This window comes from Palaemon carinicauda, chromosome 45 (genome assembly GCF_036898095.1).
Source record: "Palaemon carinicauda isolate YSFRI2023 chromosome 45, ASM3689809v2, whole genome shotgun sequence".
Taxonomy (NCBI): Eukaryota; Metazoa; Arthropoda; class Malacostraca; order Decapoda; family Palaemonidae; genus Palaemon; species Palaemon carinicauda.
The window spans coordinates 21,368,786-21,393,302 of record NC_090769.1 but is presented as its reverse complement, the minus strand read 5'-3'; the positions used below and the strand labels follow the sequence as shown (position 1 = coordinate 21,393,302).

The 24,517-nt window shown below is 35.7% G+C and overlaps 1 protein-coding gene across 6 annotated transcripts; it reads right to left on the bottom strand.

Annotated features, from left to right (window-relative positions):
* Positions 1-632: 632 nt before the first annotated feature.
* LOC137634751 (uncharacterized) lies at positions 633-22,794 on the bottom strand. 6 transcript variants are annotated; one of them, XM_068367254.1, is made up of 7 exons: positions 17,032-22,794; positions 8,963-9,043; positions 8,056-8,136; positions 7,769-7,844; positions 6,974-7,076; positions 2,544-2,695; positions 633-1,876 (listed from the first exon to the last, which is right to left on the bottom strand). In XM_068367254.1, the coding sequence occupies exons 1-7, from the start codon at positions 22,631-22,633 to the stop codon at positions 1,756-1,758; spliced, it is 6,216 nt and encodes a 2,071-aa protein (XP_068223355.1). In that variant the 5' UTR covers positions 22,634-22,794; the 3' UTR covers positions 633-1,755. The 6 variants fall into 6 exon arrangements, with proteins under 6 accessions (XP_068223355.1, XP_068223353.1, XP_068223356.1 ...); XM_068367252.1 differs by lacking the exon at positions 6,974-7,076 and adding an exon at positions 5,863-5,986; XM_068367255.1 differs by having other exon boundaries at positions 7,769-7,841.
* Between the last annotated feature and the right edge of the window lie 1,723 nt (positions 22,795-24,517).

Sequence of the window (24,517 nt, the reverse complement as noted above, 5' to 3'; positions counted from 1 at the left end):
AAATGGACACATTTATCTAGCAATCTCTTTACGAGATAACTTCTTGGCAAATCTTCTTCGTTACTAAGGATATAAAAACCATACATCATATTCACATTTATTCCATGACAATTTTCAGCATTAAGGCTCCATAAGCATAATAATAGCATTCCATGATAAGTGTAATTAAGCACACAAATCAGCTTTCATAAAAAAGGAAAAAAAAATCTATCTTCTAAATATAATAGTTACACTATATTTGAAGCTGAACTATCATTTTATATATATATATATATATATATATATATATATATATATATATATATATATATATATATATATATATTTATATATATATTTATATAATGAAATATGAAATGTGTTAGAAAGAACTTATTGAAGTGTTATATATGTAAAATATCCCCTTTAAATTTAAAGAAAACTGATGCCATCAAGGCAAAAGTACTCTGTATAAAATCTCGAGCACTATTCTAATCAAAAGGAACCACGGGGATTATTGTCAATGAAGCTTTTTTCCCCCCAGCGAGATTTCTGACAAAGTTCTTTCCTAAAACGCACCATACTGATATACTTTTACTTATCCCTATAAGACACTGCTTGGCACCAGATTATGTCACAATAATATCACAGCATTAAATTAATGAGATTTAGCTGCGAAAGGGTAAAAAAATGGTGAACATTACTGTTTTTATAAGAGAGGAGAAAGAGTAGCATCGGCCACAAAAATGTACACAAAATTACTATTCCTAAATAAGACAGAGTACGAAATTTTGTTGTCAATTTATAGTTTAAAAGGGAAAGAAGCATCAGGATTCAGGATACAGCATATTTAAACATCTGAAACACAGCAAGTACCACGAGCCCTATTCTACACTTAGTAACTCTATCTTCATTTGAATAATACACATTTATACATACTGTATATAGTTATGAAGTATAAAAAAGCATCACCCTAACCCAAGTATTGGTTATTATTGTAAATGATGCTAATTCACAAAGAAAAAAATCATATACCTTTGCAAGAGAATACATTGAGCTCTGTATTGCGAGTACTATATATAGTACAAATGTTACATACAGCTAAGGTATGATTCGCAATGAAACACGTGCGTGTGATCATCGAAACCTATTGTGACTTTCTATACATAAAAAATATAATTTGTGCCATGAAGGATACTTCATCTGAGTTTAAATAAAGCACCAATAAATTTTCCATTCAATAATTTAGGCTTAACATCATAAGGTAACACAGTGAAGTATCCTTGGCACTTTTCATATTGTGCCTTCAGCATGTAGGAAAGTCGATATGACCTAAAGCGCTCTGGAATTTCCAAATTTCCATTTTATTTTTCATTTTCATTAACTGCACTATTTTACAATACAGTACACGAGAACACTGTCCACTGGATGACACTCCATTGAATTTGGTCCCATTAGAATATGGATAAATAAATAAATAAATAAAAATTAACAGCAAAATTCTACAATGGCAATTTTTTTTCTTCTGAAAAACAATATTATACACTACTACTATAGGACAGACACATAACAGCTGCAGACACTCAAGGATGTAGACAGCAGGGCCAACCAATGTGAATATTGCTTGGGTAAGCAATAAACAGTTAAGCACTTGAATCTTGCTAAACTTATTTTTTTATCACTTTATTACACTAAACCTGAGCTTAGAGGCTCTTGCAGTGTAAAAAAAATCTAATTCCTTCACTTAAAATTATTATGAGTTTTGAAACACTTTCATTATTCATCTTTAAGTCGTTTATAAAGGGCCTGAACGTAGGTAAAGACACATTTCCAATCTGGCTTTTTCATCATGACCATGTCCTCAACATCCAAGAGGGGATATATCCCAGCTTTCTCACTGAAATTGAAAATAGAATATAAGTTAGTACCTGGAAAAAGTAAACTAGATCACATTGAAATGCTGTACAGTATTAGACATCTGCCATTAAAGTCTTTGATTTATATTTTGGAGGTTAACTTCAAAATATTTCCAATTACATCTGATTCCAGGTTAAACTCATATTAACCCTTATACCCCCAAAGGACGTACTGGTACGTTTCACAAAACCCATCCCTTTACCCCCATGGACGTACCGGTACGTCCTTGCAAAAAAATTCTATCAAAAAATTTTTTTCATATTTTTTTTATCATTTTTTGAGAAAATTCAGGCATTTTCCAAGAGAATGAGACCAACCTGACCTCTCTATGACAAAAATTAAGGCTGTTAGAGCAATTTAAAAAATATATACTGTACTGCAAAATGTGATGGGAAAAAAATAACCCCCTGGGGGTTAAGGGTTGGAAATTTCCAAAGAGCCTGGGGGTAAAAGGGTTAAAGGCTACCTTTACTGTACCTGACTTCCAGTACAGTACTATGAAGCAATGGTTTTTAGTTTAATTAACGACTGCTCATTATTCATTAATGAACTAATACTTGCGACTTGAAATTTGTTGAGATTAAAACTTACGATTAATAAGGCATTATAACCTTTAATCACAATACAGTACTGCTTTTCATACTTACTCTGCCACTCGGAAAGCGAGATCAAAATTATAACGGCGATTCTTAGGGTCTAGTTTATCAAAGTCGAAGGCATCGGGGTAGAAGTGGTGAATGAGAGCGCAGAAGGCCATACCATCATTCCAACTTGTGCTGAAGTTCTCGATCTTTATTCCCTGTTTCAGTGATGATAGCAAAAGTGTCTATTAACAATGAAATACTTTTTGGGGATGAAATTCTAGTTGGGTCTGGGTAAGATAGATAAAAGAAGACCTAAATGAAGCTGAGGACTAAAGTATAGCAAACTGCCAAGGACAGTGAACAATATCCACTAATGTGATATATCAAGCAATGAAGTGTAGATATCATATATAACTGTTAATACAGATTTTGTTGCATTAATTTGATGTCTGAAAGCACAAGTCTATAGAGCAAATGTTGGACAGACTGCAAAAAGAAATTGGTTAGACAGAATATTGCATACTGTTATCAGAAAAGGAAATCTATAAATATGACTATACATGTACACTTTACTCCACTATAATTGAATGTATGCTCCATGCTCATAATACTTTAGAATTAATTTAAATTCACCTCAAAGGCTCTACTCTAGAACTTAACCAAAAAACTATTTTGCTCAATGCTATGTTAAGGTGCTATTCTCTTTAAAAACTGATTTTGGTGACTAAGCTAAAGGTTATTTTTATAGGATTTTTCAAAACGGATGCGTTCAAATTTCATGTCATGCAACGTAACATACAACCAAGCAATGCTGCATCTTTAAAGGTGCGGGGATTTATGAAGGTCAAACCTTGAAGGTTGAAGGATATACTTTTAACAAAACAACAGAGGATATAGGAGACATTTTCATGGTCCATAAGTTCCTATGTATTCAGCCATAAAATTATCAACTCTTTTGGTCAAATATTTCCAAGATGTACGAGATATGAATGCTATGTATACAGTATACAGTATCTGAAATATATACTATAAAATCAAAGCTTATTGTACAAGTACTTAATGAGTCTTGCCAATTTTTGTATGATAAATCTAATTATATTGATTGGTTTGGAATAGAATAAATGGTATTTTATTATATAGGGTACATACTCTATAATTAAACCAATTTGAAAAATATTAAAAATACAATTTTGATAATAAAAATTCTTATTGCTAGACTAACCATATGTTTGTATTGCTTCTTCTCCAGAAGCTCAGTTTATCAATGTTCACCACCAAAATTTATTAAAAATTTTCCCAATTTTCTTTTGTTTCAAAAAGAGATACAGTACATATCACTATGGTCAATTTCTTTTAGTGATGCAGATTTGCACCGACTTGCAGCGGCACCCTTTTAGCTCGGAAAAGTTTCCTGATCGCTGATTGGTTGGACGAGATAATTCTAACCAATCAGCGACCAGGAAACTTTTCCAAGCTAAAAGGGCACCGCTGCGAGTTGGTGCAAATCTGCATTGCTAGAAGAAATGGACTATAGTAAGGTAATGAAACAATCTAGTGGTTAATAGAAAGGAATGCCAGCCATTTCATGTTATTAAGTTTTGAAGTTGAAAGTATTCCCTATTCCTCAATATCACAAGTCAGTGGGGAGTAGGGTAGCTATGTATATGAATATAAGGTGAGTATAGAAATAAAAGAAAATATTAATAAAATTCCATTATTTCTAAGAACTTCCCCTGATGTTCATATTGCTGATTCCCACACTCAGTGAAGGGGAGAAAGGTGAAAAACACATAAAAAGAATAATATAATTAAAATTGTATTTTGTGATGGTTTTCATTAAATCTAGTCCAATGGAGTCTAGAATTTTAATTATATTATTTGATGTAATATGGATGAACCACTTTTGAAATGGGTCGGTCAAGTATTGTAGATTGATTGGTATGGCAACCTCCTTGGACACTTGACAGAAGATGGTCAAAATCTGCAGATCATTCTACCATGTAACGAAAAGGGGTATTATAGTCATTGTGATTCACAGAGAGCTTAAACTTGTTTAACGCCTGCTAGATCAAGGATATGCAACCTTTTCAAATGAAGGGGTACTAGTCTGGAATCTCAAATTATGGAAGCCACACACAGTGGTATTTGAAAGATGGCCTTGGTAAAAATTAACAGCAAAATTAGTTTTGTATCTAATTCCTGAAAAATATTTAGTTACAAAGAGGCTTCGCAGGTCATGTAAATATAGCATATAATGAAAAAATATGAAAAAAAATCCACCTAGGACCTATGTCAAATAAATCTTAAGAACCAAGATTCTTAACATATTGTTACCCATCCCAAATAAAATACTCTTGATCTCTCACCCAGTACCTATCTGTATTATATACATGATATTTCCCAAGGCTTATTATTAGATACTGCTATGATACGCACATAGAGTAACTGTGTATCTGAACTGATAGTAATATCCTAACGTTCTTTATGAAACCAAATGAAAACCTTCTCTAGTGGGATGGCTATCTTTGCATTTATTGGACCAACAGGTCATTATCAGGCTGAATAAATATGGTAACATGCTCTTTTAGTATTTATCAGTTAGTGAGGACCAAAATTTATTTTTAACCAGTTTGATTAAAACAAAATAGCTATAGTAAGCATCATACTCCTCACAACATTTATTTAAAACACAGTGCTACTCTTGTGCAGGAATGCTAACAAATCCAGCTGGGAAGAAAACTTAAAATTCAATAAACACTCATCATAATCTGGATGGGGGATAAGTCCTTATGAGACTGACACAACAGAAAACTGAATAACATGGAACAGCTGGCAGTCTTTACCATTAAACACTAGATTGTTTCAGTACTTAAATAGAGACATGTACCTTTTTCCAATTAAAGAAAATGGGAAAATTTTAAGTAAATTTTGGTGTAAAAGTCGATAACCAAGCTTCTGAAGAAGCAATATGAACATAAGCGGAGGTTCACAGACATAATAACTGTAAATACTGTAGATTAATAAGTTGCGTAATTTACGCTGTGCAACTTGAATCCAATTTCCACTACGTTTTTTTACGTGGAGCAACTTAGTACACCTGTTCGACATTATATTTCAATAGATAGATGAACATTTCATATCACAGTGCACTTTAATAATTTTACACTTTATATACACTATAGATAATTAGGCTATTATACAATGCATTATTATTACATAAATGCAATCAGTTGTTTACCACAGTCATAAAGTGGACTTTGCTAAACAATACTGTAATCTGTCACACAGGTGGGTAACATAGTGCAGTGTTATGTGGCTGTTGAATCCTAGGGCAATCATGCATGAGGCCCTTCATAGGATACCCTTGTTAGGCCCTGTATACCTTATAGTCGCGGGTGCGGCACTGGCACCACTGCAGAAGCATATCCTTCACCCCTGAGGCACTGCGACTCAGCTGACTGGATAATTGGAAAAGTGGGCCACCACCCGCAGACTTCGACTTAGAGCTGTAGAAGGAGGAAGAAGCCGTGAAGCAGCAATGACCAGCAGGCAGTAGAGCACCTTCAGCAGTAACATCATTGGCAGCATAGCAGCCAGCAGGCACCCAGAAGGTTAGTGCCTCGTGCTACATAGCTCATGCAGCAGCTCTGCACTATCACTTTCCACATACGCTTTATAAACTTATAAGCTAACATCTAAGGTTACCGTATTTTAAGATGTTAATGGAAAGTAACACAGAAAACAAGATCCTTATATGCACACATTCACGCAAAGGATAGAGAAGAAACAGGCCACAATAACAATAGCATTTCAAGAAGAATCAGAACACAAGTCAGGACAGGTCTACTAAGTAAAAAATATAAAAGGAAAAAAATCCTAAAAACCATGTTTAACCAAAAAAATCTAGCAATTTACAATAAATTATATACCCAAAACTCCCTACATCTATTTTTTTCTTCTAAATACTGTAATCATTGTCTTCAAATAAAATTAATTACAAAACTTGAATTATCAGGTCAAAGACTATCAAAAGCATAGTTTTGTATGAATAGAACAATACAGTATTTAGGTTAATTGACATACAGTATATACAAAATCTATGGTTGATCTAGTGTTAATTTCTACATTAACTATATTCTAAGATTCTAAGGGACTAAATGTGTATATGTTGGTAGCTGTATTAAATGTTGTCTTCAGGAGCTATGATCTAGTGAAACTATATTTTGGAAATGAGCTATGATCTAGTGACACTATATTTTGGAAGTGTGTCAAATGCACTAGGAGCAAGGTAAGCACTGGTAAGCATAACAAACTAATTCTAGATTTAAGGATGGGGGACTGGTGAAAGTAATTCTTAGTCGGGGAAAACACATCACAAGAGAGGAGAAGAGGGGGGCAGGGAAATAACCACACCAGGGAGCTAATAAGGGAGCGGCTGGATGGTTGATGTTCTATCTATAAGACCACAGGGGAACCAGTTGAACCAACTCTACCTTGCTCTCGTACTCAGCTGTGGATCTCTTACAGAAGTCTAGGATGATTTTTTTGATTGTGGCAGCATTGTGTCTTATAATGGGCAGGGTCAAGGAGAAGGGACTGAGGAAACATAGGTAGCAGGAGTTAGTGTATTCTGTGTACGGGAGGGCTCATCCAATCACGGAATATGACAGCAGTAACAAGAAAATGTAATAATATTTAAAAAAAAAAAACTGATTCTGCAAGAGCAAAGGGTCATAATGATAATTGACATCTGTCAATTATTTGCGAAAAAGAAAGTCAATTTCATAATTTGATTCATAATAAAGGGAAATTATATTCAATGTAATGTTGTGTAAAAGGATTAGGTTTCATACTACAATATACCAAGCAACAGATACAATACTTATTCCGCTACCCAAAAAGAACCTGTAAAAGCTACTTTTATACACATTTAAATAAAGCAGGTTTGATGCTTAAGATATACTTAACATCCAATAAAATTAAACAAATCTAGAGTAATATTTTTCATGAATAATAAAAAAAAAATAGCAATTCCCATGATATACAATATTTTTTTTTATGATATTTACAGTATAATACTTGCAATATATGATCTACACCTTATCCATTTTCTAAGAGTTACTGTATTTCTAAACCTTCTCCACTACTATCCAATTAAAGAATAATCACCAACTAAATGTTTACAGAAGTCAATTCATTATGAATAACTGTATTCCAGTTTTTCATACTGAGTTAAGAAAAAAAAATATATATTTCAAGACTTAATTATAAACTAAAAGCAAACTTACTTTGGTGTTCGTGGAGTTGGTGCATCCATCTGTTTGAACTTATCAAATGGAGACACAACCGATTTACTGTCAGCTGCTAAAAAAAGGTAAAGAAAATGTTAAGTTCAGCAGAATAATCAAGTTTCCACTTACAATGATGCACAACAATAGTATAATTTCACATAAGATTTTCTTCACAATACTATAATGAGAATTATACTGTGAAGTATTCTACTGATAAAAGTATAATTTAGAAAGCCTTGCACTGTATTTTATCTGAGTGAGTACTGTACATCAATTGTACCAACCTGTACTGACAGAGGATGTCTTGAATGACGAAGTTGTGGAGGAAGAGACATTCGAAGAATAGGAACTCTTTTGGACATTAACTGAAAGATGATTTAAGATTATAACTAATTTATCAATAACTAATTTTCAAAAGTAATAGGATTCACCAGTTTTTTTTAATAAACAGTATTTTACTTTATTTCAACGAATTAATGAGATAATAGTAAATATGAAAGTGGATAACAGCCTCACTATAATGATCTCCATATGAGAACATTCATCTCCAGTTTTTGAAGGTTATATTTTATACAAGAGTTTGCAAATGAAAACAAAGCTAATTTACATTGCAGTGCAAATACTATACTGTACAAAAGGGTTTAAAAAATTGGAGTAATCAAATCACTGAAAAGGCTGTACTTTATTTGTCAAGGAGAATGGAAAGACAAAAGAAGACTTGGAGCAGGATTTAAAGACAGCATTATTTGGATTAAATCTATTTGACTACAAGGATGATCTGATTCTGCCTAAAAATACTAAGTAACAAAAAGCAAAGAGGTAAGCTGATCCATCTGTCTTGAGAAACTATACATTAACTACAATTCACAAGGAAAAAAGATAATTCAAATAAAAAATATCAAAATATTTTTCAAAGGGCATTCAATTTATCAGATACATCCACAAATAAAAAAGTGTTAAGACCAAGAGTTATTCAACTCTTGCTTTAGTGTACGTATTTATAAAAACTAAAGAAAAACCATTAAAAGATGAATAGGAATCAAAACGACAGCAAAATCATTTGGAATCATGATAAATGATAAGTCTCTTGTCATACAGATGAACTAAATTTTCTTCATTGGGGAAAGTTCTCTAATGGAATCAGAATCATAAGTTTGAATTTGAGTGAATATCCAACAGAAATATTCCTACCTTGGCTGGAGCTGCGTGTATCTGTGGTTGAGGTGCGGGACGTGCCGAAGGGAGACATGGTGGAGGAGGCCTTGGCATCTCCTACAGAAATTCAAAGAAAGTTAATCTAACTTCCTGAAGTTTAAGGATATATTAAATACAGTAATTCCAACAGGTAAGTTTATATTGCACATTATTTCAAGCCTTTTCTTCTGGGTTAAAATTGCTGGAAATTTATTCTGCAGTGTTCATGTTCCAACTAATCAAAAATATATCTGCGGGAATAATACAAGTAACCTTCACATAGATGATAAAGTCCTGTATTACCTGGGTATGCAATGAGACATGCCATGTTGACTCACTAATGTAATGAAGTTGTTTAGTCTAATGTTTTTCAAGAGAACTTTCTATCACCAGAGTAGTTGAATAACAGCTACAAAATAAACTAATGCTGTAAGGATTAACTCCCTAAGCTGGTCTGGCCATACAATAGGGTGATATCGAGTGCACTGTGCCAGTTCAGATTGTCTACCTTGCCTCTAGACATACGATTAACTTTGTGCTGCCAACATCTATAGTAGGCCACAAAGATGGATGGAGTTAAATATACACTAGACTGCGTAGCCTAATTATGGCATTATATCCGTGATCTGTGAACTACTGACACACTTGAGGGATTCAAATAGTACCACTAACATGACAATATCTCGGTGGTCTACATTATTATAAAATAGTTCAACGTGATGGCCGAGCCTGAGGGAATTTATTTCAATGACATATTAGGTTTTATTTTAAATAACTTTTCTTTTTTCGGAATTGGTAAAATATTTTTAAAAGAATTTTTATTCAGTATGTCAAAAACTTTAGCAAGGACTGAATGACATATTAGGTTTTATTTTAAATAACTTTTCCTTTTTTTGTAATAGGTAAAATATTTTTTAAAGAATTGTTAATCTCTATGTCAAAAACTTTAGCAAGGAATGAAATTTTATGCTCTTGTACCTTTACTCGACTCACAAATTCTTTAGTTACGGTATATGGATGTTTACGACAATTGAAATATTTACAGTACTTTATCAACAAAAGTGAAACGGTTGCCTAGTAAGACATAGTAATACAGTAATAAGTTTGATTTAATGGGGAAAACAAATTATTGTGTGTTATTAATGTACACTGCCATATTTCCAGAAATTTCAACCAGTAAAAATTCCCTAAGCATGGTCAATATTAGGAAAGCATATACAGTTTTGATTAGCAATTAGCATTCACCCTGACTTGTTATGTATTGAAGCTCCAGCATTCCATGTAAATTCTGTATTTACAATAACTGTAGATGAATATTAGGACTTTATTTAAGAGCTAAAATTAAAACTCTACCCTTAAATCTTGGGTGTTACAGTGTGAACTAGTTATCTTATTTACATCATAATAAATCAATAAAATATAAAAGACTGTATAGTGAGGATCAGATAAAATCAAAATTAGAAAAAAGTATTTCTGAGTCGGGAGTTAATTTGCCATTACAGGAAATGTTACCTGAGGTGTGTTGCAACGATATCTATTACGGAAAAGAAAGACCTGTAATGTAATTTGGGGTATTTAAAGGTTCCTTGGAAAATGTAATACATGGAAATAAAAAAAATGACCTTCAAAATGGCAATAGTTTTCAGTATATGCTGTACTACTCCCTTACTATTTGTCAATTGTTTCTCCAAATATAGCTGACTAATTAGGTTGTTCAGACATTTATAAGATTCAAAATCTAAGTTTCATATTTAAATAAAATTAACAGTGTAACCTATATTTATAAATTCCAACAGGTTAAACTACAAATTAAAAGTAAATTTTAATATACTGTATAATGTAACGAAACACTAGTGGCATGCGATGTATGCAAACTAAGTTTTGTTTAACTATAATTGTTTACCATAAAAAGTTTTCAAATCTTTGGAACGAGTGTAAAGAGTGAGAAACCAACTGATTGTTTTCTGTTAAGAATATTAAGAGGATTATTTCTGTACTGACATAATTAAGGGTATGGTGGCACTGAACTACCCACCTTGGCGGGGGCCACCCTGAGTTCGGTGATCGGGGAAGTTCTCCTTCAACCAGTCGTTAACCAGCGCCACATCTACAACACAAACACATGCCACTACAACCCGAGCCCCCCAAAACAATGACAACAAGCACTGAGGTAGGACTTGTAGCACAATAACATGGCTGTTCTGAGCAATGCAACTAAGAAAAAAGGAACTTAAATGCTAGCCATGGGGAGATTTGAAAAAAAAAAAAAAAAAGCTACTAGTTTATATATAGCAAAAAATAATTACAAAATGCCTTGAGGATATTAGAGCTGTAAAGGATGAATCTATTAAACAGACTTCAGAGGAGGGAACAGTTAAATAATGATTAAAGGAATGATCTAATATACAGTGTATGACAAAAATAAAATAAAATTAAACTTTATTATTAGAAAATGAAGTACTGTTATTAGTAATGGATAGGATAGGAAAGGTTAGGAAATTTTTATTGAAATACCCTATTGCCAGGCTTTAAATACAATAGGATGAGGGATAAATGCAAGTTGAGGGGGGATTGTGGCAAGAATCAGATTGAAACCTCTAGTCATCACTTGTTTCGTGCCTATGTAATAGTCGGACATACTCCTCATTGCTTTTTTCTTCAACTTGCGGAAAAATATTTATTCAATATCAACAGGCAATTGAATGTATTTGTAATATATGATTGTATATTACCCCGCACACGTACAGTACATTATATATACATATGTAGTTATACATATATATATATAGTTATACACATCAATTTTGGTTGTTAAACCTCTGAGGAGCAATGGGTTCACTTCTTTGATAATGTATAGTTTCTCTCTTCCCTTATAATGACTTGCAGTATTAACAAACCTTGACAAAACTTATGTCCACTACAAAGCAGAAGCTCTACAAAAATGCATCTAAAAACAAAGAATGATTTATCTACAGATATAGTAATGAAAATCGAACGAAGACAACACGGCAACACCGATTAAAACATACTTTACTTGAAAAACAAAATTGTAGTCTGCTCTACAGAAAAATTGGTCTAATACAGTAGTTAATACACACTCATTGCAAGACAACACTGCAAATTAAAGATGACTAAGCTGCAGAGTTATTACGAATTTTGTTTATTACAATGAGTTATGTCAAAATTTGTATTCCTAGACAACAGTACGGTATGCAGTTTACGTAAGGCCTGACAGAAGACTGTACAGTTCAGTTCAAATCTATGAAACTTAAAGAAAAGAGCCATAATGTTAATTAATAAATGAATATGACTGCTGCGTGGTAAAATTAAGATATAAGAAATCCTCCTTCATTTTCAAAGATGACTAGAAATTTCAATTGACAGTTGTAATGTAAGTAATGTTGCAGTTAAGAATGCACATCGCTAAAAATAATTATGCACATTGCCAAAAAAAATGTTTAAATATTAAAAATATGTACTCTAACTCATTAAATGCACTAGATGATAAAACTCATGCAAATAAAAATGCAACATACATGACACAAATACTCATACTGTACATAAATACACAATGATGACCCTTTAAACTGATATCAATAGATCTGCAACAACAATTTTTTGCAAAAATGCAGAGCAGCCAAATACAGTAGCAGTTTTCAGGTCTTGGTCTTTTTATGAACCTTCAGAAATTGAAACTTGAAGGCTACAGTATAATGCACTATTCTATAGACAAGCTTACCTCTCACTGCAGATCAGATGCTTGAAAATAAAAATGAAAGTGAATGTAATAAAAACACACAGAATAAAGGAAAGAGAGAAAAAGAGTTCACCATTTAACCTGAAGAAGCAGCCTAATTTTTAATGGTAATCTACTTTTACGAAAAGAAAATAAAACAAAGCACTGGAACTAAGTGCAGTACTGTACAAAGAAGATAGGTGACCATAGCTATAGTAAATGAGCCATAAAGTATAAGCATCAGCAGCATTTTGTACTTTCACTGAGATCAAATATTTTAGAAATTTAGCACATGACTAAGAATAAAATACAAGCAGAGCATATGCAGAAAGGGCCATACAAGTAATGAACATGAGCTCATCTTGGTACTGTTGGCGATTAATGATTAGCACCTCATATCCAGTTTCTGCTGACCATTCCCTATTCATCTCTTCACTTCTTTCGTTCGAATGTTCAACTTGTTCCGATTCTTCACCTAATGGTACATTGCTGATTCCATTAAGAGTTGCATGTACATAACTTCCCTCATCAAAATTACTTCCTATATATTCATGTCTCTTTTCTGCACATTCACTTTCAAATGAAAAGTTCTCACCAGATCTATCATTACTAAGGTTTCTCTCTAGACAGTGCAAATTATCATTAATGTAACTACGTGACGTGTAGTTTTCATCTTTAATCCCAGATCTTCCTGTGATATTACCATGATCTGAAAAATCAGCATTCCTTTCACAAGCTTCAAATTTGGTTCCACCAAGACTAACTGTGCTATATCCTGATCTTTCAAGGACTGTGATGATAGTATCTGAATTGCTACTGACAGAATCAGAATCTGAAGACATCAGGCAATCATCTTCAGTTACAAAAGCATCTTTAGAATATTCAAGATTTTCCATATCATACTGTAATTCATCACTAGAATTGTAAACACAGTTTGAGGGGGAATCCAAATTCGGAAACTTATCTGAACGTACACCTAAAGTGGAAAGTGATGATGTCGAGTGCGATATTGAATTAAATAATGACCAGTTGCCCGTAGGCCTTATATGAACGCATGGTGATGAAGGGTTTTGAGCGGAGGGTGAAAATGAAAGTGTTAATTCTGGAATACAAGAATGTCTGTCCATGGATATCAAAGGTGAAGAAGCTACATTTGGAAGTAATTCAGTTGAAGTTACCAAATATGACGTCCCTACAGGTAAAGATGATGTGACTGATGATGATGAATACTGTGGTTGTACTCTAAGGTGATGTATGTAATTTCTCTGTGTTTCAAAAGATGCCTGTGAGAAGAGGAAACTGGTGGAACTGTTTGCATGATCAATTGATTTTTCAGAATCTTTACTAGAATTAAGGATAGCATCATTAAATTCACAATCAGTTTTTAAATCATAAACCATATTCCATGTTTTGCCATCCACATCAGTAAGAGTTAATTCAATGTCACCATTTTCATTGGCAATGTTTACATTCGTATTAATAAAATCTTCAGTTGCAGACAAAGAGTATTGACAAAATGAATTACAGCTATAGGCCCCATCAAAGGTAGTGGGTTCTCCCTGTGTGGCATTCTGAAAATGCTCATGCAATTTAGCACCAGGTAAATTCTCGCCCACTTCCTTCCTTTGTTTCTCTGGAGGCTGTGTTTTCTTGTATACATCCATGCCTCCATTTCCTTTCAAGAAATTTTCCATGATATAAGAATGCTTTTTACTTATGGATATGTTTGAATGATGAGCACTCACAGTTAGAAAATTACCTTCATCACCATCTGACGGTGGAACATTTTCAGCGATTTCTTGGGGAAACCCTTCATCTAAGTCTGTTATGGTTATCTCTGGAATGAGAAACTGTTCCGTATAATATGGGTCATCTGGCCTCCTAGTTTCACAATTGCAAAATTGTTCTTGCTTCCTTGAAAAACCTTCCTGGTTTTCTAACCCACAATTACTTTTGCTATAAAACTCATGTGAATTGCTTTCAGTGTGGTTCTGAAAGCTTTTTAAATTACTCTCAAAATGCACTGTAAATGAGATCTGGTTTAAATATCTTGATGAATTCAGACTATCTTCATTATCATTCTGTTGGAAGTATGGTTTTTCATTAAAAAAAGATGGAGTGTATGAACTAGGTATAAAGTGGTCAGCAGGAAATGGATATTCATACAAATCATAACCGAAATTTGTGTTGTTAACAAAGTTGTGACACATACCTACGGAACCTTCACTACTACTATCGTCACCATCTTCAGCAGGAGTTACGTCACCCCTGCTCTGCCCCCTACTAGGTATTTTTTGCTCATTTAGCCCCTCAGAGGTCGAGTCTGACATATTATCAACTGCTTGATCAAGGCAATGTGACTGACTAACATCCTGTGAATCTACGCTGGAATGAGGACTCGGTATACGTTCACTTGTTACCATAAGGTCTGCGTAATCTTTGAATGTTTGTGACCGTGTTACTTTTGCCCCCATTACTATTTTTGTCATTTCAGTGTCTGAAGCCTCTAAACGATTTTCGCTGTAAGTTCTACGACGGTGTTCCGATCCAGGTGAATTATCCTCTTCTATTAGTTCTATGTCATTTAGCAAAGCTTCAGTAAATGCTTCGTCAATGGAAGTATTTAATTCTGTACCTGACAGTAATTCTTCCCATGAATCATTCAAGTCATCGGGAAGGACAGACTTCTCTCTAGAAACTGACATTTCGCGGATGACTGTCTTATCTTTAATGACACGAGTAGTTTCTTTACTAGTGTTCTGACCATCTTTCTTCCCCTTTGCTAACTCTAATTTTTGAGAGATTTGGGCACTGGACTGTTGGAAAAATGCTGCTATTTCTCTACGCTTTTTCTCAGCACTTTCTGGAGACAAAGAGGCTTCAAACTGGTTCTTACCATAAATCATTTTAGTATTAGATGTTGGAGTTTGCCGTTTTGGAGGCTCTTTACCCCAAGGTATTTTCATTGCATTTCCAGGTTCAGGTTTAGGAGCAGAAGGATAAAATGAGAGACTTTGTGGCCTTTTGTGTTGCATTTGCATTAATTCCACAGGAATCTTGAGGCTGACAGATTGAACAGAGCTCTGGGTCTGTTCACTTCTTTCCATGAGAGAAGAGAAACGTTCGCTGTGGAAGTCGTGGAAACTTCGTCTTTTTTCTAGGAAAGACGACTCTGGTTCTGTTGGTGATTCGAGGGATGGCTGTCCTTCAAAGACAGATAACCCTAACTTGATAAGTCCAGAACCTGAGTGGCGTAATGGTGGCGGTGGTGCTGATACATGGGTATCTTGGTCACTTGCATCAGCAAAAGCTGCAATACCTTTCTTTACAACACCAGATCGTGAGTGTTTCAATCCTGGAGATGGAGTAGTATCTACTGTTTCTTGTTTATCTAGCATCCCTTGCTCAAAGGCAGCTAAAGTCTTTTTAATAGCACCGGAACTTGAACGACGGACATGTCTCGGTGGTGTTACCTCACGAGAATCGCAAGGAGATGTAGTGCCATCTTGAAATTTTGTTATTTCTTTTTTAACTTGGGAACTTACATTAGATTTTTTCCAAACTGTAAAGCCTACTTCATCATCACCTGACTCTTGGAAAGGTATACCAGTTTCCCATTTATCATACTGTAATTTACTTCTCCTTTTAACTTTTTGATTTCCCTCACCATCTGGCTCTTCAATTTTATTGCCTGAAGCTTCCCAGTGGCTAATCTGTTCCTTGCTTAATCTTTTAACTGATCTCTCATCCCTAATGTTCCTCTGCTCTTCACTGCTCATATTTTCCCAAATTTCTTTCTTTTCTTTATTTCTCATTCTTACTCCTTCTGTCTTTAAAACATTTACACTCTCATGACATTCTTCTTTAGCATTTTCCCATTTCTTTATATGGCCTATATCTAATCTTTTAGGATCAAAATTTCCTTTTGTGTTGTCCTCTTCCCTATCTGTCATATTCTCCCAAACATTGTTTTTAATTTTACCTACCCGCATTGAACGATCTTCCCCCTGAGAAGCTGAACTAGAAGTGCTAGAAGTTTTTTGCCAGACATCATACTGACTCTTTGCTACTTTCTTAATTTTTATATCAGATTTATTATAATCTAAAGTTTCTTGTACAATCTGGCTTGAAGTCTCTTCAAGCTTCTGTTTGTTCCTCTGAACATACTGACCAGTTGCATCAGGTGCAATTCCTCCCTTCCATGGTTTCTGTGATGTTGAAGACTTTGATTCTTCTGAAGCACTGACTGCTGATTCCCAGATATTGGTGACCTTACCTTGATTTCCTTGTAGATTACTTTCTACAGCTGAATTTAAGTTAACAGACGCACCTGTTACTTTCGTCGAAGTAGTTTGTTCAAATTTCATCGCAGCAGAGGACACATTCTTACTACTTGTGGCAAAAGGACGACCTATAGAAGGTTGTGATGTTGCCTGCATTGATGATGAGGATAACTGAGAAGAGGAAGAAAATGTTTGATGCTGCATGCTAGTTATTCTTGAATCCTGCGTGGGAGCAGAATTTAAGCGACCACGTTCTGTCTTAGAAGCTACAGGAATAACGTTATCAGTTACTTTAGGGTCGGAGACCGAATCTGGAACACTTCCCCATCTGGACACTCCTTGCTGAGGCATACTAAAGTTAGGCTGAGGAGGAGGATTGAACTCTAAATTCTTAGGCTTCATTGTATTATCAGGAATATTACCCCAACGAGAGACTTTTTTCTGTTGCTTTTCTTGCTGTTCACGAAGCTGTTGCTCTCGTAGCTGTTGTTGGCGCATAACTGTTGTTGGAAGAGGTGGAACTACAAAATCTGTGGCCTTTGGCTTCGATGAATTATTATCAGATATACTGCCCCATTTAATAGCTGTTGGTGATGGGAGACTTGATTTGTTCTGCTGTAGGAATGTTGATTTTTCTTTTACTTCCGTTCCAGTAATACTCTTTAGGGATTGGCTAACACTACCTAATGCTGCATTCTGAGCACTTATTGGAAGACTTGGTGCTTTGATTTGAACTTTTTCATTTAGAGTAGAAATTGAAGAGCTTTTTGTTCTCACAGTTTCCCGTGTTGCTGCAGTGAACGAAGATGCTTGATTAATAGAATTAATTGGACTAAAAACTTGTTGACTTTGACCAGTATTAGTTAAGCATGTAGTTGATGAACTCTTCTTCATTTTGTCACTATCATTTATGGAGGATGATATACCTCCTGGAGTCATTCTGTATGATATCACTGGACTCTGTATGAAGACAGGTGAATCAGATGGTGAAGCAGAGCTTTGGTTATTAAATGATACATTATCAAAGGAATAGTTCTTTTGGAAAGCTCTGACTTTTGTTTTCGGTTGCTGCGGCTGCTGGGGCTGGAATTTTTCAGCTAATGAGGAAACGGAAGAGCTCTTACTACGGTCCATTTCCTGTAGCTCAACTTTGTTGACTTCACGTCTTGGTGACCCATGCTGACTATGCACACGACGAAGAGCTGGTTTCTCTTGAGGACTTTTTGCCACTGGACTACTTTGGTATTGATGAGGTGGCGTACTAACAGGACCAACAACAACTTTACTAACCATGAATATTTCACCAGAATTATTTCTATTATCCAAAGCAGCACTGCTGTTTAGTGAATTTGTATACTGCACTTTTTCCTGTTGATCATTAGAGAACACATCATCATTCATCTCAGTATCATATTCAGCACCAAAACCTTCTATATCTGGATTGGAAGACTGTCCAATAGAATTCTGACTGCCATTCATACCAGAAGCCGAGAGGCTCGTTCGTCGTACTAATTCTTCACGAGACTGATGACGAGACAAGGCAGCAGTTACCATACCTGCAGCACCTTCAACGCTGTTTTTTCTTCCATACGTCGTTTTGGATGTCCATTCTGTGGCATTGTTTTGAGGAACCCTCTGTGCTTGCTTGCCAAAGGTAGGTCCTTTCTGTAGGCTCTCTTCAAGCACAGCCTGTTGCACAGCACTAAGAGCTTTCCCTTGTTGAACCACACTGCCTTGTTGAGGCTGAGATATTGGTTGAACAACAGAAGATTGTTGGACATTAACTTGGCTATGCTGAGACTGCTGACTAAACGCTTTTTGATCAATGGTGTTTAGCCGTGTCTCCTGTACGTCAAGGTTTTGCTGCTGGCTTTGATGTCTCAGTAACTCTTCTTGTTGTTGTTTTATTAGTTGTTGTTGCTGTAAAATTTGTTGTTGCTGCAGTAATATCTGCTGCTGAAGTTCCTCCTGTTTTCTTTTTAGTTCGGCTTCCTTTTGAATTTCTAATTTCCTCTGAAATTCTTCTAGCTCCATTTGCTTTCTAACTTCTTCTTGTCTTTGAAGTTCTTGCCTCATTAGTTCTTCTTGTCTTTGCCTCTCCTGCTGTGCTCTCAGTTCTTCTTGTTTCTGTAATTCCTGTTGCATTCTGAGTTCTTCTTGCCGCTTTTGTTCCTCCTGAATTTTAAGCTCCTCTTGTCGCCTTAGTTCTTCTTGCTTTCTCAACTCTTCCTGCATTCTTAATTCTTCTTTCCACCTCAATTCTTCTTGTTTCCTTAGTTCTTCTTGCTTTCTTAACTCCTCTTGTCTTCTTACTTCTTCTTGTCGTTTTAGCTCCTCCTGTTGCCTCAGTTCTTCTAATCTTCTTAGTTCTTCTTGCCTCTTTATTTCCTCCTGTCGCCTCATTTCTTCCTGCTTTCGTAATTCTTCTTGCTTTCTTCGCTCTTCTTGCATTATCAATTCTTCTTGTCGCCTAAATTCTTCCTGCTTTTTACGCTCTTGCTGCATCAATTCTTCCTGCTTCCTAAGCTCTTCTTGACGTCTTAATTCTTCCAGCTTTCTAAGCTCCTCTTGTCTCCTTTGCTCTTCTTGCTTTTTCAACTCCTCCTGCCTCTTCAGTTCTTCTTGTCGTTGGATTTCTTTCTGTCTTTGAATCTCTTGCTGTCTTTGAATCTCTTGCTGTCTCTGAATTTCTTGCTGTCTCTTCATCTCTAGTTCCTTTTGGATTTCTTTTTGCCTCTGTATCTCCTCCTCTTGTTTTCGTTCCTCCTCACGTTGTACTTTCTGTAGCTCTTGCTGCTTTTGTAATTCACGTTTCCTCATTTCTAGCCCTTTTTTATACTCTTCCTTCTTTTTTAGTTCTTGTTGTTTTATAATTTCTTGCTGTTTTTGTTGCTCTTCTTTTGCTTGTGCATTTTGTTTATTTCTAAGTGACTGTTGCCTTAAAAGTTCAATGAGCTTTTCTTCTTCATCATCTTCATCTTGCTTCCTTCTCGTAACGCGTTTATTCTGGTGAGGCATTCCTTGCCGTGCAGTGCTCACGAATTCATCTGCAGCAGCATCAGGATTTGATATTGTATTCATGCGATAGAAAGTGCGATTAGAATGGGTCGATGTTAGTTCAGCCTCAGCTGAATTAGCTCTCACCATACCGGATCTACGTTGTTGCTCACCTTCACTTATTTGTTTACTTATTGCAGCTTTATGTACAGCAATTTTGACCATCATTTCAGGAGTAAAAAGTTTGGTGCTTGGATCATCTGAAATACCAGAAATGCCATTTTCCAAGTTTTTGTGATTTTCATTTTCACTGTGAAAAACTGCTTTATCAGCATGGTTAAGACCTTCATGCCCATTGTTAATCTCCATTTCAACAGCAGAAGTTTCTGAAGAGAGCAGTTTATGAACATGAGAAACTTGGTGTGTTTTGACCTGAGTATTAGTTTGAAATTGTGTAACACTTGGCTTAGGAAGACTATCTAAATACATTTTTTCTTCAATGCTCTGTTTACGTCTCCTTGTTAGATTTCCAAGAGGTTTATGCACTTCTATGTGTCCAGACACTAAATGTGCATTAGGAGTTGACTTAGACCGTGTTATTAATTGTCCATGATGTACCACAGTGGTCCCCTTGTGAGTACGACCAATAGCTGGCGCGTGGTACTCGCATTCCTCAGACGCTGACTCTGCTCGGTGTGGAACTGGTGGTGGTTGAGGAATCTCGCCTCTCTGAGGCAAGGGTGGTGGTGGTTCACTCGAATTATTTTTACCGTCTTCAAATAGAGCAGGACGACAATCAGGAACTGTAGGAAGAATAGCTAAAGACGTTGGCCGTTTAGGGGGAACTATGGGTGCTCCCTGTTGACGTGGTGGCAATGCCGGTGCTTGAGACTGCTGTTGCAAATGTGGACTTACCTGTCTATCTTTATTTGGGTTTTCACCCCAAACAGTTGGCTTGGCATCTAAAGCTTTTTCCACAAAGTAACTGCCCTTTTTCTTCACATCCTGCCTTTCAAGCTTCTGAAAAACATTACTTGATCTCACAACTTGTGATTCTTGTTGTCTATGGAATACACCCGGATGGTGAGCTTTTATTCCAACTCTGACTTGATAAGGTTGAATAGAAAAGACTTCTCCCTCATCATCTGAATCTTCTGAATCACTTTTGTCACTAACATGATTTGCTTGTTTTGGTGGGTGTGATACTGCAGGGCTATGTGGACTTATACTTCCAGCTGAGTATGATGTCACCAAGTGACTATATTCCACTTTCATACGTTCAGCAGACTTGGAATGTACAGGTTTATGCATAACCCCAAAATCTTCATTGGAATTAGAACGGTTAAGAAATTCCCAGTTTTTCTTCATATCTTGTATTTTGCCAACTGAATGGCTCTGGTAGGTTAATGGGACTTTGTAGGAGTCAGTCTTTGAATCCCACAGCTTCTGATACTTTGTTTTCTTTCTTTGAACTAGTTTAGCCCCTGCTAGGTGGTCATATACAGTTACTGGTGTAGGAGACTGGCTGTCAGTCTGGTTTGGCCTCTCAAAGCGCTTCTTGGCAGCTCTTATTTTCCAGGGAATCTCTCTCTTTTCTTTCCTTTTTGGATTATCCTGATCACTATAATTGCTCATTCTACTGTCAGGAGTTCCATCTCTTGTTGACCCCTCTTGAGCATCCATAAAAACCTCATCTTCCTCATCTTCATATATATTGCCATCACTGGGTTGTCTGACCAACTCTTCACGTGACTGGCACCTACCTATTGCTGTGGAAAGAATCACCCGAGCCTCACTAATATTGCTGTCTTGCTGTAGAGACTGTTGGTCACTGGTTGGACTCGAATGACCAGAAGGACTTTTTGAGATTCTACTAGATACGTTCGAATGGCACCTCTCCGAAGACTGAGAGTGCCGAGTGTAGTCTTTCTCAGATTTGGTTTCATCTACCTTGAGAATTACACCGCTGGCCTCATTCATATTAACTGAGAATCTAAGTCCTCCTGTTACTACTGCAGGACTTCCAGCACCAGAAGAGGCATATGAAGATGAATGCATCAGGCCAGATGAATTTGACTTGAGTACACCACTCATGTTTCTTATCGATTCATGAAACGTTTCAGCATCACTGTCTTCATCTTCAGCAGCCCCTTCTTCCTCTTCTTCATCTCCACCTTCCTCCCTCTCCTCTTCCAATTCTCTTCGATCTTCTTCCTCTTCATTACCATCATCCTCATCATCTGCATCATCAATATAATCAGCTGACATTTTATTCAGTAATGCATCAGCATCAGCTGACTTGCTTTCCTCATCAACATTACAATCAAGTAATGCTCCTCCGAGGGAATTCTGGAGACGATCGATGAGTGAAAGCAATTCCGTTTCTCCTTCTTCATGTACTTCAGGAATACTACTTTGACTTTTAGATTTTCCAATATTTGTTTTCAATCGATCTAGCACTGAATTAACCTCGACTATCAATTCTGGACTAAATTCATTACTTGAGTCTGTGCTCCCCTGACTATGTTCACGATTATTCTTTTTACCATCCATATTTGCATCCCCTATTGATGCCTTTATCCCTTCCATAAAACTTAGAAATTCTTCTTGATTACTAGATTCATCTCCTGATTCAGTGCCTGAATCAAACATGTGTTCCTCACTCGACTTACTATTACTAGAAGGGAAAGAATAATTTGAATTTTCTCTACCCGAAAGCTTTGCCCTAGCACGTTTTTGTGAAGACCCGCCACCAAAGCGCTGTCTAGATTCTTCAAGTGAAGTTTTCAACTGATCATAAACTATAGGTTCTAACTCACCCTCACTGCTACGCAAATTAGATTCTTTAGAATAATTATTGGTCTTGGACATTGCCTCAAACTTTTGCGCCGAGGAGCCCTGGGTGCGAGACCCACGACCCAAGTCATGGCCACTCAGCCCATCATGTAGAGCTGAAATAACAGGGGTTGTGTGTGAGATTCAAGCATATATGTATTAAGAAATAAATCATTTTCACAGTATGTACAAAGATTAACTTAACCCTTTTACCCCCAAAGGACGTACTGGTACGTTTCACAAAACCCATCCCTTTACCCCCATGGACGTACCGGTACGTCCTTGCAAAAAAATGCTATAAAATTATTTTTTTATCATATTTTTGATAATTTTTTGAGAAAATTCAGGCATTTTCCAAGAGAATGAGACCAACCTGACCTCTCTATGACAAAAATTAAGGCTGTTAGAGCAATTTAAAAAAAAATATACTGCAAAATGTGCTCGGAAAAAAATAACCCCCTTGGAAATAATTTTCACAGTATGTACAAAGATTAACTTGAACAATATTACAATATCAATACTTTTCAAAGGACAATATACCACAGAATGCATAACAGGTAAAATAGAAATTTATAGAAGAAAATGAAATGGAACACATTTTTACCTTTCTTCTCAGCCATGAGAGACTTAAGGCGCATTCTGATTTTCCTGCGGTCTTCATATTGATCGCAGGAATCAAGCTGTTGGGAGAAAAATAGTTCTATCAACATCATGAACTCTGACAGAAACACATCACAATTCAATGACAGATACAATTATGCGACTCTTTTATCACCTGAAAAATTTTGTGAATATGTAAATTTTTTTCTCTTTCTCCATATGAACATATACAACAAATAACAATAACAGCAAAAGTAACAATACAACAAACATTGGTTGATTATTAAAAATTCTCTGCTTATCTTTCAGTTTAATTGGACATATCTGTATCAAAACAAACTTTTGCACAGATCTCCCTTCCTGTTTGACATATAATGCTTTGAAATCTATGCACATTCTCTAGTCAGAGTTATTCTTCTCACTTACGAATCTATAATAAAGGAAGAGAGATCTGTGCGAAGATTCAATTTGATACAGGTGTGGATACAAATGTTAAGTGACTCGGTGTGAAATCTTGTTTAGAAGATATAAAAAATATCAGTAATACATTCAAGAGTGGGGTGGTATATACACATATATGTTGAATATAACATTTATTTTATTGTTTCATCATATCAATTTTGATGCAAATGTAAAAATATCAGTGATACATTCAGGAGTGGGGTAGTATATACACATGTATCTTGAATATAACTTGTCTTTCATTATATCATTTCTTATATCTTCCATCGTATCAATTCTGATCCTGCAGAAGTTGCCAAGGAACTCGATTTTAACAAGAGGTGTTGCTAAACGTGAAAGCTGAAAGGGCTCAGAGGCAGATGGTTGCGTTCTCTTTGTCAACAACCACCTACGTTGTCTTGAGCGCCTGCCAACATCACCACCTAATCTTGTACCGAACACCAGAGGGATGTGAACTATCTCCTTAGATTCTCTTGCAACTTGTCTCTCTTTTTTTTTACTCAATTCCAATTCTCCCTCTAAAATAGCAGCCTCTATACACTGCCAATTCGAAGAGGCAACTCTCTTCATACTGAGCTTAGCAATTTGATAATTCAGTAGCTGATTTGTTTGACTTGAACAATAGCTTCCCCATTCCGA

Excerpts from the sequence above, each read along its gene's own strand:
- LOC137634751 (XM_068367252.1), bottom strand. The coding sequence starts at position 22,633 with ATGTTTGATTCAGGCACTGAATCAGGAGATGAATCTAGTAATCAAGAA. Across the intron at positions 9,044-17,031 it reads TACTTCGACGAAAGTAACAG|GAGATGCCAAGGCCTCCTCC; the intron begins GTGCGTCTGTTA and ends GAATTTCTGTAG. Across the intron at positions 1,877-2,543 it reads CTCGCTTTCCGAGTGGCAGA|TGAGAAAGCTGGGATATATC; the intron begins GTAAGTATGAAA and ends TTTCAATTTCAG.